The sequence below is a fragment of the Oreochromis aureus genome, linkage group 2 (assembly GCF_013358895.1).
Source record: "Oreochromis aureus strain Israel breed Guangdong linkage group 2, ZZ_aureus, whole genome shotgun sequence".
In the NCBI taxonomy this organism is placed as follows: Eukaryota; Metazoa; Chordata; class Actinopteri; order Cichliformes; family Cichlidae; genus Oreochromis; species Oreochromis aureus.
Window position 1 is genome coordinate 36366083 of NC_052943.1, and position 16795 is coordinate 36382877.

Consider the following 16795-nt stretch of genomic DNA (forward strand, 5'->3'; position numbering starts at 1 on the left):
TCAACCATGCAACACTTCCCTGTGTCCAGTGATGTAGAAAAGCTTTTGCAGCTGGTTGTGTTGTTTTAGTCTCATCACTGTTTCTGACACTGATGCAGACGGAGCTCAGGAAAGCTGCTGGTCGCCATACGTCTGTGTACCACGAGGCAGGGCTCTTCTGTAACTGCGTCACACTCCCACAGGACCACTGGAACTACATATACTGTGTCTTTCAGTTGTCTCATGTATAGTATCAGTGAAATGTCCCTTTATGCCCAAACATGCATGTCTGTAAAGCTTACAGTTTAATAGCTTACTGCAAATGTATGCAATAAACACGCTCAGTTTGAGCAGATGAGCCTGAGCCTGCCCCCCACCCCCAACCCTACACCCATCCACCATTCACAGGCAGCAACCCAACAAGGTGCTCATGCTACATACACAGAGATTACACTAGCTTATTGAGTCCTAAAGCACACACACACTTTCAAACACTCTGTTTGTATGTATCAGGCAGATATATACTGGGTAGATAATAGCCACAGTCACACACACACACTCTCTCTCACACACACACACACACACACATCATTACACAAAATGTGTTTCACAAAATAATCGAGAAATCAAAAGTGTTCAAAGTGGAGACACAAAGAGATAAAGACACAGATACCCATCCACTCTGCTGTTATTATTTAGCTGATGGTCCATTATCTAACCCTGTGTGTGTGTGTGTGTGTGTGTGTGTGTGTGTGTGTGTGTGTGTGTGTGTGTGTGTGTGTGGATATATAAGTGCTCCTTCACATTACAGTGCTGCTACATTTCCTGCACACACAGAAAAGACAAACCCACAGATAAAGCAGCTATTGTCGCAGCCGTAATCCCAGTGAAAAACATGTTGTGGTGTTGCTGTGATACAAACAGGAGCATATTGTCTTGACAACAAAAGGCAGCCTTGTGAGCGGTGGAAAGAAAAGGGAAGCGGAGCAGTGATCCACAATAACATTATTGTAATGTGGGAGTTATATCAACAGTGTTTTTCTTCCAAAGCCTCTACAACAACATACTTATTGCAGTAACCTAGATAAGTGGCAGTTCTGTTCCTTTAATACTATCAATACATAAACAGACGTGTTTGCAAGATACACAGAACTGTTTAGCATTATGGCTAAATGCAGCCTAAGCCCACAGCACCATGGATGCCCTCCATGGACCAGTGTCACGAGCATCCCTGCACACCTTTCTTTCCCTTTCCACACCCACCAGCCACAACCATGTGACCTTATCAAAGTGGCTGATAACACTAAAACTTAACAAGAAAAAAGAGCTGTTTACTTTCCATCCAATGTATCCCAGACTATGAAGTGAGCATTGTTAGAACATTATCACTTATGAGTGGCCATAATGTGTTGACTCATGTAAGTGAGAAGACAGTACAGATACATTTTCACACACATGCAGTTAAGCAGTTGGCCACAGTTGGCAGTTACTGAAAATATGTAAAACAAGTATGTGATTACTTGCAGTTATCACAAATGTGGGAGTGAGAACAGACCTGCAACTGAGGACAAAAGTAAGAGACAAACCTGTTGTGAGTAGGAAAGTTAAAGTTTAAAAAATGGATCAGTATGGTGAGTAAACTGAACATCCTGATTCCCCTCATCACTGACAACAAGGCTGAAGTTCATTCTCACTGTCAGCCATTCTGTGGTGTTTAGGTTCTGATCAACAGGTTTGCTTAAAGGGCATACATCACACACTAAGTCGACCCGTCAGTGGAACAAGCTGTTTTTTCATTGACAAATAACCGCACCGTGTCTTTATCCACTGCTAACACTGCAGACAGCATCGGGGCAGACAGCAGAGCTGGCGTCCTCCTCTGTGGTGCTCGTCCTTGCACCGTGCGCGACTCATGCTGGCTGCTACAGGCTTTTCTATAACCTGCCTTTTTTCTTCAACTCAATCAATAGGTATGGTTTCGGATACTGACAAATCTTTCCAGTGGGTTTAAACCAAACAATCGGTGTGAGATTGGAGTGCAGACTTTTACCTTTACCTTCAGGTAAAGCATTAACATTTTAGGATTTACAATCATTTTTACAAACAGCTCCTATTTTCAGGGAACAAGCAGTTTAATGACCTCATGATTTAATTAGAAACACAGCATTTAGAGTTTGTTTGAGGCAGTCAGTAACACCAAAGAACATCCAAGTATTGGATGGATGGAGGGATGGAGGGATGGAGGGATGGATGGATGGATGGATGGCAGTGTTTGTAGTTAGTCACTGTAACAGTAACTGTTGCTGTTTTCAGTCTGGAACTGTTAGTTAATAAGTCTGAGTTTCTGTTTTGCTCTCTTGTTGTTTCTGTGTATGGACTTTTTCTGTGATTGTATTTTCAGAGTCCTTTCCCCTCTGTCTTTGTACCACACTCGAGTGTCTGCTTGCATTTTGAACTGTAGAAATATAAACCATTGCCCCTGATAACAAATGGGTAATATTATTATAAGGAGTAGTATGTAAGATCACTTTCCCTGTTACTGAGGACTGAAATGGTAAATGGACTGGTTCTTATAAAGCGCTTTTCTACTGAGCGCTCAAAGTGCTTTACACAACTTGCATCATTCACCCATTCGCATCCATTTATACAAGCATTTCTAAGCTTTTCCTGTGCTTTGTAGCTAACATTCATATACATTCATACTCTGATAGATGCATCGAAGAGCAACTAGGAGTTAGCATCTTGCCCATGAATACCCACCTTGTGATTAGTAGATCACATGCTCTACAGCCACCCCCACAACTGTGCAGAATGTAGAATTACTAAAATGCCTTTGCTTGTTTGGAGTGTGGAGAGGAAAGAGGAGCCCCAAGAGAAAACCACATTCACTGTCCTCAAAGAAGAGGAGCTTATGTTGAGTGTTAGAATGAGCTCTCACTTAAGAGCTGCTTTTAATGTGCCAGACATCTTTGCACTCTTGTGAGTGTGGAAGAGGGAGACGACCCTGGGCTGGGTAGTTCTTCATCTAATGCTCGTGTGATAATATATATATATATAGTACTATGTAAAAGGTTTGAGCCTGCCCATATCTTTTATATGCTGCTATAACAAATCGGTCCACGATTTACTGAAATATGTAAACATGCACAGAAACACAGCTAGTATCATTCTTTTTTTAGTTTCCTTATATATTATAAAGAGTCTGAAAGTGAATATTTGGTGTGAGCAGCTTTGTTGTCCTGCACAGTCTGAACTCCTAACTCCAATCTTCTGTCAATTCTTTTTACAGGCTTCTAAAAGGACATTTAAAGCTCTTTGTTAGATGTTTCTGCTTTTTTTCTCTTCTCTGTCCGGGTGATTCCACGCCGCTTCAATAATGCTGAGGTCTGGGCTCCAGGGAGGTCAATCCATGACTGATAGTGTTGTTATTGTCTTTCTTGGAGCCTATCCAGCAGTCATAGGGTGAGAGGCAGGGCACAGCAGGGTCCAACAACGGGCTGTCGTGCTATTGCAAGGCTAACACAGAGAGGCAGATATGCATTCACACAGGTAGCTGCAGTACTCAAAGAGAACTCAGAGGGAGAACATGCACACTGTGTACAGGAAGGCTTCAGCTAACTGCTGGCTTTAAAGACACGACCTTCTTATTGGACCCTTCTTGCAGTCATTTGTCAGCAAACACAATGAAACATAGGTGGGTTGAGGTTGTTTGTAGTTTGAATCAACGTTTGCTGATTTATGGCCTCCTTACTAATCATATATAATGTTTTCCTTTTTTATGTTCTGATGCTGTGTTGGGCTGCAACCTGGTTTTCCTTACAGATACATGCTGTAAAAGCTGCAGTGTGGCCATTTCTCCTCCAGGGGGCTCTGTGTGGTTGCCTTCCATGTCAGGGCTCATTACTGCTGTGGGTAGCCGCAGTAATGTGGTAAGAGCTGGAGTCATCGGCCTACAGTGCACACGGTGAACCTCTAGGTGTCACCCATTGTCTAGTTGTCAAGGCAGAGGGGAGGGAGGTGTCTCTAATCTACCCCCCCTGAAAATTCAACCATTTGGGGGTTTTAGCAACACCTAGTTCCACGTGCCTCTCCAGCACATTTCTGCCTGCCACCACATCTAAGCTCGGTCTCTTTTTGTTGTGAACTCGAGTGGCTCTGAGACTGCTGGGCTTCTCTGTTTCTCTGAGCTCTGACTAAATTAATCCTATATGCTTCCAGACATTTTGTTTGCAGAAATGCTTCTAATATGAATAATAAAAAGCGATGTTTCCTGATGTTATGATCAGTAACTGAGGAGAGCAGGTGGCTTTACCCTTCATGAAATCCATTTTCAATGTATTCTCTGTGTTCAGAGCCTTTAGAATGATAGAAATGCAGCTAATTATTTTTAAAGTGAATTAGCCAAATTACTAATTAACAAGTGGCTGTCACCAAAATGACTGTTATAGATGTATAAAGCAAGGGATGGCATAAATCCCTTATATTTGAGAAGACAAAATTAAAAATGTTAAAATTGAACTTATTATCTAAACTATTTGATCATTTATTTATGTGTTTACTAATCTGTCTAATTTCCACAGTTCTGTGTTGTTTGTGTTTGTTAGTTTGTCAGTGTTGTACTGATAGTGTGCTGTGTCACTGTGCTGACATGTTGTGTATGGTTTTTCTAATAACTAAGACTGAAGCTCATTCTTTCATTGATTATCTGCTTATGTTGATGCCATTTGAGCAAAAATGATTGCTAACTAGTACCTGAAATACTACATAATCCATACTAATAAAATGATAATGCACTGCTGTGTGTGCATTTGTTCTGCTGGTATTTGACGATGCTCCACTGCAGACGTGGGACTCTTCCCTGCTTTAGGATTACAGCTCATTTCATACATACCAGCGTTTCTGATGCTGTGTCTTCATGAAGACTGGCTGTTAGCTTAATTAACACAACATTTTTTAAGAAAATCGTTAAAACACAAAAACTTGGGGAAGGAGTGGAGTGCTATAGTTCAGAGATATGGGCAAGAATTAAGAGAAAAGTAGAGGTCTGCTTGGTTTTACTCAGACAAGTAAAGGTTACACAAAAGCTGAATGAGGAAGAGTAAAAATGAGTTAGTTCTGAAGTCTGCCAACAAATCTGCTGCCTATAAACTGAAGTTATGAACTGGACACGTGAAACAAACTCAAAATAACCAACCTAGCATACAGAGCACAACTAGCTGGCTCATCAGACAAGTGTATTAATTTTTATTGAGATCAAAGAACATTAAACAAACCAAAATATCTAACTCAAATATCAAAGGAAACATCCAAAATTCACTTGTTTTTGAATAATTAATAATGTTTCAACTTCTATATGCATAATATGAGACACTTGGCTCCCATGAAAATATATTCTATAACTCAGAAAGCATGGACAGATGAAACAACAACCCTAGTTTCTCGTCAGCACCAGGGTGACAAAATGTCAGTATCCCTTTTAAACTGCAGTTAAACCGTTACTTAAAAAGCCATCTCTAGACCCAGCGGTCTTAGCTGCTTTACAGCTACTCTTTACTATAATTAGCTAACAGATCATCTGCAGAGGAATGGCTTATTTGAAGAGTTTCAGTCAGGTTTCAGAGCTCATCACAGCACAGAAACAGCTTTAGTGAAGGTTACAAATGATCTTCTTATGGCCTCTGACAGTGGACTCATCTCTGTGCTTGTCCTGCTAGACCTCAGTGCTGCGTTCGATGCTGTTGACCATAATATCCTATTAGAGCGATTAGAACATGCTGTAGGTATTACAGGTACTGCGCTGCAGTGGTTTGTATCATATCTATCTAATAGACTCCAATTTGTACATGTAAATGGAGAGTCCTCTTCACACACTAAGGTCAATTATGGAGTTCCACAGGGTTCGGTGCTAGGACCAATTCTGTTTACATTATACATGCTTCCCTTAGGCAGCATCATTAGAAGACATAGCACACATTTGTTACAACATACAAATGTTTCTTCTTTACTCACTATGTGTTAACTGACCTCTTTGCATTTAATCATGAGTTATTAATAATCTCTGCCTCTCTCTTCCACAGCATGTCTTTGTCCTTTCTTCCTCCCCTCACCCCCAACCAGGGTGAGATGTTCTCCACCTCCCAGAGTCTGGTTCTGCTCAGGGAGTTTTTCCTTCCCTCTGTTGCCAAGTACTTGTTGTTTGATTGCTGAAGTGTCGCTCTAATATTGTAGGATGTTTACAGTATAAAGCACCTTGACATGACTGTACATATATAAGAAAAAATGTATTCATTTAAACAATTAAGTGTGCTGATTTCTACTGCCATTCGATTGATGGGTCAGCATTGTTTTGTAAAAGAATGGAAGAAGAATGGATTGCAAATAGAATTTGGAGGGTGAATTATAGCTGTAGCTAACGTGTGGTGTGTACAAAGTCTTGCACCCGCAGCGAGCCAAGCAGATGGTGGTAATACAGCTAAATGTTTGACACAACTCACATGACCTCAGCATCCAAATGGACCCCACAGAAGTCTATTTCCAATAGAACACAAGGTAAAATTAAATTATTGAACAGTACTCTATATACTAATATACAAATATAACTGTATGTCAAAATTTAGTTAACGGTTATATATTCAGTATTAAATATAATGTGATCTTTGATAATGTATTGTCATTATCAAAGACTGTTGTCATGTAAATGAAAATAAATATGTTGTCTGCAAGTGTACAAGGGTTGTTTGGAGAACACCCGGGGTCTTCATCTGCACTGATAAATAATCCTGGCAAAAGGACGTTTACAGCAAATCAAATCTAGTCTAAAATACGTCTCATATTGAAAGGAATGACAGTAAAATAGATTTCAGTGTTTTCTATCAGCATGTTTGATGGTTGATCCAGTTGACTGAAGCCATTCCATTTCCGTTCATCCTCATCTTCCTGGGAAGAAAGCAGAGCTCTAAAAATTCCTACTGTGCAACAGAAAATGTGAACCAGACACCTCAGTCAGGTTTGTGCATTATTTTATTTGTTTATCATTCGCCTGCACCAATAATCCACAAACACAAGTGTCTATTAACTCAGTATTATATTAATGAATACATATTATAGTGACAAATAAAAAATAATCACAATACAAAAGAGCCATTTAAATATGTCGAATGTCAATCGCATGTCAAAGTCTTGATTCAACGTGTACTCAACATGCATTTAAAATATAAAAATAGACTTCTGATTACAATTATATACATTTTTATAAATATAAGTATACAAATGTATTTTCAAAATACAAAGATAAATACAGTCACATTGTGTACCTTTTTTGGGATATTTAGCATTCACAAAACACAATTATTAAAACTGAAATGCAACTTTAACGACACTTGCAGGTCTTGTTTTTTGTCTTTGTTATTTCCTTTTCGGTCTTTTTTGCCACCAACATGCCCTCACTTTCACTCGGCACGGAGGGGGCGGGGAATAAACAAGAAGTCTAGCTCTGCCGAACATCCTGTAAGAGTTTGTTGATCTCAGCCACCAATTCACTGGCGTCCACCAATTCATGCCGGCTATCGCTGCGTTTGCCCTGAAGGTGACTGAGCACCGAGTCAAAATCGTCCTCCTCGTAGTTCTCTGGGATCTCCTCCATGGCTGGCAGCCACTTGGAGGAAGGCCCAGGGAGCGGCGCCGACACTGGCACCGGGGCTGGGGGAGGCTGCACCAGCGTGGGGCTGACCAGCGCCGTAAGCAGAGGGCTGCTGTGGGGCTTGGGAGCATGGCCGCTGTTCTGGGGGCTGTTTTTGGGCGCCTGTGAGCCCTTGTGGCTGCTGCTCTGTGAGCTGAGCTTGGTGCTTGGTTTCAGCGTGTGGTAGCTACCGCCCTGGTGGTGGCCAGATGGGCCTATGCTGCTACCTGGGTTCTGGAAGTGGGTGTTAGCGGCCCAGGCTGCCACTCCCTGTTGGTGTACAGAGGGGCTGGGTTTGCCGGGCAAATGACCCCTCCTGCGATCTAAAGATCCAGTCATCGGTACACCCATCCCACTCAGGCTAGTCCCCTTCTGGTTTTCACTGACCTGGACGTAAGAGTCCAGGCCCTGGGGTATTAACCTCTGAAACACGCTGCTCATCTCTGAAAGCAAAGACGTGGTCCCACACAGGTCTTCGTCTGTGGCCTCGTTGCTGCCGGCACCTTCTCCCCCATCGTCTTCACCATCCTCCCCACCGAGGTCCTTGCCGAAGGTGGAGAAGCTCTGGTTCCGGGCGCAGCCGGTATCAGTGCAGGGCTGCGGGGTCTTTTCTTGAGAGATGTCACTGTCTTGGCGGGCTTCTTCCCCGGGGATGTAGAGGTTGCTGCGGTAGTCAGAGGAGGACGAGGCTGGGGAGGCCAGGGGTGGCATCCAACACTGATCGGAGTGACCCAGAACGCGGCACTCGTCCGTGCAAAGCCTCATGGCTGCAGAGAAGACAGAAGCATGAGTAATCACGAGTGAGCTGCAGCCATATGGTCACTCTATACAAAACTAAACCTGCTTGTGTTTTGAGTCATTTAAAGATGAACCTTTTACAAAAACCTAAACAGGAAAGTAAAACTCACAGAACATAGGTTTGGTTCAATCCTTATAGTACACTCAGTACACTTACAGTTACTGAATAACCAGGTGAAAAGGTTCTCCACAGAACTCGTGTTTCTTTCTTTTTGTGCTTGGCTGTCTCTGGAAATCTGCCCTAATTAGTCTGAGAGGCTCTCTGCAGGAGCTCTGCCGTCTATCGTCCTACGACTTCACCACAGAGAGACGATTCAGCCAGGCCGATCAATGCCTATTACCCATTCAAAATAACTCCTCCTCTAAAAGCCCTGCATTTTTCCCTTTCAAGTCACTCTTTTCAATATTAAATCTTCAAATAGAAAATCCCTGAAGAATAAATTAGACAAATCAAATATGCCAACTTAAAGCCTTCATTAAAGGACTGCGGTGCTTTTCAGTGGCGCTGTTGAGGGACTTCATTATCCCCTCATTAACATGAAAGGAATATTTATAATACATCTTAGAGCAGCTGAAAAGTGCATTTGGGTGCAGTGGAAGGATGAAAACAGTGCGGGGGCAGAGGCAGATTGGCTACCTCGCTGATGAAAGGCTAAAAATCAAAGATTTAACCTGAGCGACTGGTGTGTGAAAACAGAAAAGGAACAAAAATCCACGTCAAACAAACATTAACCTCCTCAGACCCAAACTCTTTCATGCCATGCATTTTTAATTTTGATTGGGACCTGATGAATGTAAAAATAAAGAAGTAGGTCATTTTTATTTTTTACCTGATTTTTGTTTTTGACAAAAATAAGATCCACATATGAGGACATTCGTTTTAAATTTCAATAGAACCATGGCAGTATCATCTCGTTTTAAGTGGATATCAGGCCCTTGTAGAGCAAAATTTAGTATTTTGGTCTAGACAACCTAAAATGTGATGTCCACATATGTGGACACCAGGTCCTGGGAGGTTAACTGAGAGCCTCGCTGACTTACTGGGATTTACTTTTCAGAAAAGAGAACCGACTACTTTGTTCAGGACTGAGGACAACATGGTTCACTGTGTGTTTACTTCAGAGACTGGATTTGATCAGTAAACCAATTCAGCTTCTATTCCTGCTGAGAGGAGGACGCACAATCAGTGAACGTCGGTGATCAGAGTGACGGCTACGATTTACAGGCACAGACCAAAGAAGAAGAGTCAGAGTAAGGAGACATCCAGTCAAGCTTTAAAAACACTGCACTTAAAAACACCATTTCCTAAGTATTTAAGACCCCCTCCCCACCCCCACAAATAGCCCTGATGACGTCTCTATCATCTACTTTCCAAAATCTGACAAAGTTCCAGTCATCGGCCCCTGAGGAACGTTCCCAGGCTGATATCTAAACCCGGAGGAGTAATCTATTACTGTTACAGGAGCCTGAATAGGTCTCCCTGCCTGTATGTGATGACACTGTTTACTCAGTATTCATGTTAAATATAAAGATGTAATCAGGGCTTAAACACATCCCTGAATAATCTGTTAGATCTGTAACATAAACCATCCTGTGGCCTTCATTTCCACAGGAACGCCGCTGATCAGCAGCACTACACAGAGGTCTATTAGAAGTAAGCCAGCAGGGCTACTCATGTACAAGAGCTTAAAGACAGTACAAGTGTTAAATAAATGTGAATATTGTGTAAAATGTGCAAATACTGCTTTACTAATGGCTCTGTACTACAGCTGTGAATAACAGAGAACCTGTCTTTGGCATCATTTATTGCAGTCTTCTCCATCTAGACAAGCAAGAAACAAAGCTTTGTGTTACATCCAAGGGGGCGGGGTTAAGGCTTCCACACTGAGTCATAATAACAGAGAGCTGACTTTATGCTGCAGTGGACTGGGAGTGGGAGGTGGCCTAAGCATCCATAAGGAGAAAGGTGAGCCTAGAGATGTAACTGTGCTCTTCAGGGTTTAATCATGAGCACAACTCTGAGTCGATTCCATAGCAACTCTGCGCCTCGTGGCAATTAAATGCCTCTGTTTCATCAGAGCAACATAAGAGCTTTGGTTTGGATGGCTGGAAATGAAGGTTTGAAGGTGGGAAAAAGCAGAGCGCCAAACGAGCGGAGCTCCTCTACAAAGCTGTAAAGAAGGGGTGGGAGGGAAGGAGGAGGCGTTAGTGATGAGATTGTCTGCCCGTCTGAATCGACTTTAATTGGGATGTAGCTCAAATGTGGTATTAAGTGATGGCTGTGTGGGAAGCTGGCCGGGAAGAAGCAGCAGCTCTGGGAGAAGAGGGATGGCGTGATAAAAGATGCTGCAGAAGCTTGCAGCCTGTATGATGTTAGCCAAGACACACTGAAAGTTTTACAGCATGTGACTGAGTGTACGCTGCTCAACTAGCATGCAAACCTGTCACACATGTGATACCAGCAGACAGAACACTTCACAGTCAGTAGGGTCACTAAAAAGTGCTCATTCTTCCTCATTAACTCAGCTGTAGAGAGGAGGGACCGCCCAGCAACATGACAGCAGGCGGCAGAGGCTCAACAACTTCATGACAGTGTCACTCACAGTCCTCCAAAGTCAATACATGTGCAGCTTATTTTTTTAGTTTCAGTTTTTTGTTTTTTCTTTTTCCAAAATGACCTCTGACATGAAAGCCTCATTTCTGCTGTTCAAACTGAAGAAATGTAAACTTTTACATATGACTGCTCAGCTGTGTCTGTAATCAAACCTCTGTAACTTTGCTCTGCTTCACTTCAGCAGCATCAGGTCATGTTCACATGCTGATTCATGGTTTTCTTCAGTTTTTAATGGACAGAATATTTTTAAGGTTATCTGCTATAAAAAGCCAGGACAGAAAATCTGCTTCATGTTTTATCCTCAGTTACTTTGACACAAAGGCATCTGCTGTGATGATCACACCTCTGATGAAGTCTCAGCTTTGTTTTTACAGATATAAAGATATGGACATGTACTGATAAATGATCAGAATTACAATATCTCTGACTGTCTGAGCCTAAAGTGAATCAGTGATAGAAATCAGTGAGGATCCCGGCCCTATTGCAGCTGTTTATAGGCCACAGTATTCCCATCATCCCACAAACAGACTCATGTCTTGGTAAAGTGGAAAATTTATTTTAGCTTTTAAGGATGATCTAAAGGACCTGACTGCACTCTAAAGAATGGGGGCAAAGTCAAAAATCCCATAATATGCAACCCAGCACAGTAAAGTTTAACTTGAGGTTAAAGGAGACTCGGACAAAGACGATGTGCTCCACACTTTTTCATATGAAGCTCTGTCTGTTTAATCATCAGGCAGTTCCTCTCAGCTGTACACACTGTGGTCCACAGACAACACCATGACTACTAATGACTACAGTGACGTCTGAGAAACTGAAGTGCTCTTTTAAAATTGACTTGAAAACCTCTTTAATAGGGTTAATACCTACACGACCTAAAAGGAAAGAAAATGAGCAATTAAATCACAAATCAGGTCTTGGCTAATTAAATTTTCAAGTAAAGATTCTGTGATTTGTTGAGAGAAATTAGGCGGTGGTCAGTGGAATCAGAAAGCATCAACCATCGAGGGCTGGTCTAAGAAAGTCTTCCCTTCATTCTTTTGAGCAGCAGAATGATTTATGTACTCATTACAGCTGCTCTTTGGTCCTTTTAACATATACTTAGAAGAACACAGTAGTGTAGTACATGGTATGTAATTAGTATCGGTGGTATAGAGAATGAATTGAGGGTGTGGCACAGTCAGATGACCTCTAGGTGGGGTTGCTGAGCAAAGGTTAAACAGCTCTGGTGTTGCCCAGTTTGAGCCACGTTCAAAGACTTTGTGACCCACGTAAACATGAGTGATTGATGACTCATATGTTCTAATGAATTTTGATGTATTGATTCATTTGAATAAATAAATCTACCAAACATTCAGGCCACAGACTGCCAGCTGTCATAATTTGCTACATTTTATCATCTCATATGAAAAGAAGCTGAAAGTGTTTGTGTTTAGAGCTGTTGGCGTGAACCTCCAGGAACACAGACACTTGTCACTATTACCTGATAAATCACCAAAAATATAAATATCATTGTAGCTGTTAGCTCAGCAAACCAAGAATCTACATGTTTAATGGATACAGTTCTTAGCAATTCTACGTATAATTATTATAAGAACAATATCAGAGTGGTGGATAAAAGCTGAGCAAAATAAAGACTGAAGCTTGGCTTCATGTCTACCGAGGGCAGTGCGGTGTGATGTACCTGCATGTGCTCTGTGCTGGCCATCAGGGGCATATATCTCAGTAAAGCCCTCACCGAGGAGCCTGTCCATGGGGGACTCCCTGCCGGGCTCGTAGTCGCTGTCCCCAGCCTCACTGTCTCCCCGTCCGCTGTCCTTCAGACTGAACTTATCCATCTCATTCAGGGCATATCTGCAAAAGCCAGAAGCAGATTTGATACATGAATCACAGCCAATAATCTTAGCACACTTATGAAGACACCACACTGATGAATAATAAGGTTCACTGAGAGTGCTCTGCAGAAGGGTTTTAACATAAAATTATGCAGATGTGAAGTTATTGAGCATATAGTTTAACTCCAAAATCGACTGGACCAGAACAGAGCTGAGAACAGTGGAAATGTTGCACTGTGACATGAGGAGGAGCTCAGAGGGCTCTTCCTCATGTGTGCTTAGGTGTGCCAGCACACAAAGCATCGTTCACGCATGTGTTACCTGTAGCTTCTGGTGTATTTGTTGCCTCTGAAGCTTGGCCGTGGCTGGTACTGGCCCTGATGAAGCATGGACAGAAGCTGTGAGACTTGCTACAAAGCCAAGAAAAAAAACAAAAAGAAAGGAAAAAAAGACAAAATAAAAGGGAAAATGAAGAGGGGAAAATGAATGGAGTCAACAAGCAAGGCCACAAGACAATGTTTGGGGGGGCATTGTGGGGGGGGGGGGCTGAGGGAGTGCATGACTTTGTGATGGTCAACAAAAACATGACACATACAGCTGAACAGAACACGGGAGGTAACCCCGGTACATGACAAATCACGTGCACGGCTTCAAATGAAAAAGTACTATATGTATAAATACTTCAATGAAAAGAGTAGTACATGTAAATCAGGGTTACATCAATCCCATGGACATTTAAAGAAAATGAGTAAACCTCTCACCTCTACAGGAGGAGTGGCGTGGGCCAGCTCCAGAGCAAAGTTCTCTTGCACATGATTGGAGGAGATGGTGACCAGGCTGTTCAGTGACTGGCGGCTATGATGGCTCTGCCTGCTCCCCAGCGTGCCTCTCTCAGGTGTAGGGGAGGGGGAGGGGGAGCGCGGGTGTGCACGCACAGGTAAAGTTCCATTGACGGTCGGGACCAGGGTGATGTCTGCCTTGTGGATTTGCCTGGCGGGCTTCTTAGGGTGGTTCTGGTAGCTGTTCTCCGCCACGCGACAGTTGTAGTTGTGTCTGGGGTCTTTCTTCTCACGGCTGCAGCGGGCCGTCACAAACATCAGCATCACGATGAGCAGCAGAGCACAGACTGCACCCAGAGAAATGATGACAATGAGGGAGAGATCCAGTGAGGCCTGGGTGGAGCCGGTAGGATACAGAGAGGGGAGAATGTCCATGTTCTCCTGCACAGAGAGCCTGAGGAGGGCTCCTGTGGACAGCGCGCTGATGCCTCTGTCCTGCACTTCCACCCTGATCTCCATTATGTCCCGCGGAGCCTGCTCCAGGCTGGCATTGGTTCTGAGCTCACAGCGTCGGGCATTCATCACAAACAGCCCATCCTCATTGCCACCGATGATGGCACAGCTCACCTCTCCGTTGGCACCAGCATCACGGTCTGTGACTTTAAAGGTGGTGATCAGCTGACCCGGGGATGCATACTTCCACACGGGGAGCTCAGCGGTATGATTCCGGAGTGAGGGGGAGTGAATGATGGGCGGGTTGTCATTTTCATCCAAAACAGTCAGCAGGATGGAGGCATTGGCCGACTGCGCAGGGTTTCCCCCATCACGTGCCTGAACAGTGAAGGCGATCCGGCTGACATCCTCATGGTCGAAGCTGCGCAGTGCATAGATGGCACCGTTAGAGGGGTCGATGGTGACGTAGGTGGAAATGGGGCTGTCTTGGACCAGCGTGTCTACGATGGTGTAAGTGACCTGACCGTTGGTGCCCAGATCTGGATCTGAGGCCACCACTGTCATCAGGTAGGCTCCAGGAGAGTTGTTCTCCGACTTAAAGACCTCGTAGCGGGTCTTCTCAAAACACGGAGGATTGTCATTTTCATCCAGAACCTGGACGGTAAAGTGTTTGATGGTGGAGAGGCTGGGGGAGCCTCTGTCCTCAGCTATGACCGTCAAACTGTACTCTGACCTCTTCTCACGGTCCAGTGAGACGTTAGTGAGAATCATGTAGTTCTTCTCGTGGGTCTTCTGGAGCCTGAAGTGGCCATGACCGTGCAGCCTGCACACCACCTCGCCGTTGAGCCCTCCATCAATGTCATCAACACGCACCAGAGCTATGAACGTGTCCACGGGGGCCCCCTCTGAAATGTAGGCCACCTCCTCTTTGCCAGGCGTCATCAGGTTAATGTTTATCTCTGGTTTATTGTCGTTGACATCCACAACTTTGACCACGATTTTGCAAAGTCCAGGAATGGAATTGGGGCCCAAGTCCTGAGCCTGAACATCCAGCTCATAGGAAGCACTGGTTTCATAGTCCACCTTTTTAATCAGAGTAATGTGGCCGTTTTCAGGGTGGATCTTAAAGGTCTCCAGGATCTTTGGTGAGACATGACTGCTGAAAGAGTAAACTATTTTCCCATTAGTGCCCTCGTCAGGATCCGTGGCGTTTAAATCAATAATCAGAGTCCCAAGGGGAGAATTTTCTAGCAAATTGATGGCATAAACCTGTTCGTCAAAGGCCGGGCTGTTGTCGTTGGAATCCGAAATACTGATCTTGAGCAGAGTGGAGCCAGATTTGGGGGGCACCCCGTTATCCGAGGCCGTTAGCTGCAGCTGGTAACTGGCCTGCACCTCCCGGTCCAGTTCTCTCATCACCACCAGCTCTGCGTACTTGGCCCCGTCTGTCCGGGTCCTCACGTCGATCTTAAAAAAGTTGTTGGCTGTGAGGGAGTAGGTATGCAGAGAGTTCTCCCCTACGTCCGCATCCACAGCGCCGTCCAGCGGGATGCGCGTCCCCACTGACGCGCTCTCGGAGATCTCAATGGGGACGATGGCGCGAGCAAAGTGCGGGGAGTTGTCATTGATGTCCAGCACTTCCACTTCCACGTGGAACAGCTGCAGGTACTCCGTGGGCAGCGTGACCACGTCGAATTCAATGGAGCAGTTGGAGTTTTTCTCGCAGAGCTTCTCGCGGTCGATCCTGGTGCCGATGCTGATCTGTCCGTCGTCCTCGCGCACGGCCAGCAGCGGCGTGCTGCCCAGCTGCATCACGCGGAAGCGAAAGCTCAGGGAGCTGGGTAACTTTGGCAGAACCGCGGACACGTCCTCCTTCAGCCGCGCGATGACTGTGCCCACTTTCTGCTCCTCGTAAACTTTGTATTTCAGAGTCTTCCCGCTGGCGCCGTGCACGAGCGCGAGCAGCAGCAGCGCGTACAGCAGCGCGAGCTGGAGTGGAGCCGAGGACCAAACGGTCGCTTTTCTTTGGCTCCTCTTTGCCCCCATCTTCTGCGCTCACACCGAGGGATGACTTCCACAGAGGGGAGATCACGGACGGGAGAACACGCGTGTCCTTAGTGCGACATGTTCGTCCTGCGAAAACTGCACAAGACACAAAGAGAGAGAGGAAGAAATAAAGAAAGTCGTTTCGTGGGAGACGAACACACACAAACTGCGCCTCTCTCCTCGCAGACCGCTCTGTCACACTTCCACATATGCTCTGAGTGTGTGTGTGTCTGTGTGTGTGCGGCTGAGGAAGCTCCCGCCCACTCTGTTAGACTGAGAGAGAGAGAGAGAGAGAGAAAAGTCAATGTGTGCGCGCGCGCTCGTCTTTCTTCTCGCGCCCCTGTCTGCGCCCGCCCCGTCTCTTTTCCACACAAACACTCCTCTCCCACCTCCTCCCTCCTCCTAAATCAGAATGGCCTCCTTTAAGCAACAGGGGTGCAGGGGGGTCCCACTCCCCCCAGCACAGAAGTGTGTCACAACAATGGGCCGGAGCGCGATCCATTCGGCTCAGCCTCCGCGAACACAGCCTCACACTGACGGTCGCGCTTGTATTGCCACCTCTTTTGTGCGGCTACAAACCAACTTATGGCTTTGAGGACAACAACGAGCCAGC

General features: G+C 44.7%; 1 protein-coding gene across 2 annotated transcripts; it reads right to left on the reverse strand.

The window, feature by feature from the left end:
- Window positions 1-6981: 6981 nt before the first annotated feature.
- Window positions 6982-16405, reverse strand: pcdh18b (protocadherin 18b). 2 transcript variants are annotated; one of them, XM_039622310.1, is made up of 4 exons: window positions 13666-16405; window positions 13226-13281; window positions 12754-12923; window positions 6982-8424 (listed from the first exon to the last, which is right to left on the reverse strand). In XM_039622310.1, the coding sequence occupies exons 1-4, from the start codon at window positions 16180-16182 to the stop codon at window positions 7466-7468; spliced, it is 3702 nt and encodes a 1233-aa protein (XP_039478244.1). In that variant the 5' UTR covers window positions 16183-16405; the 3' UTR covers window positions 6982-7465. The 2 variants fall into 2 exon arrangements, with proteins under 2 accessions (XP_039478244.1, XP_039478241.1); XM_039622307.1 differs by having other exon boundaries at window positions 13226-13314.
- Window positions 16406-16795: the final 390 nt, after the last annotated feature.

Bases quoted from the DNA above. Each gene is read 5' to 3' on its own strand.
- pcdh18b (XM_039622307.1), bottom strand. From the start codon at position 16,182: ATGGGGGCAAAGAGGAGCCAAAGAAAAGCGACCGTTTGGTCCTCGGCT. The intron at 13,315-13,665 runs GTGAGAGGTTTA...TTGGCTTTGTAG, and splicing joins ACGCCACTCCTCCTGTAGAG to CAAGTCTCACAGCTTCTGTC. The intron at 8,425-12,753 runs GTACATCACACC...TCTTCTCTGCAG, and splicing joins CCAGCACAGAGCACATGCAG to CCATGAGGCTTTGCACGGAC.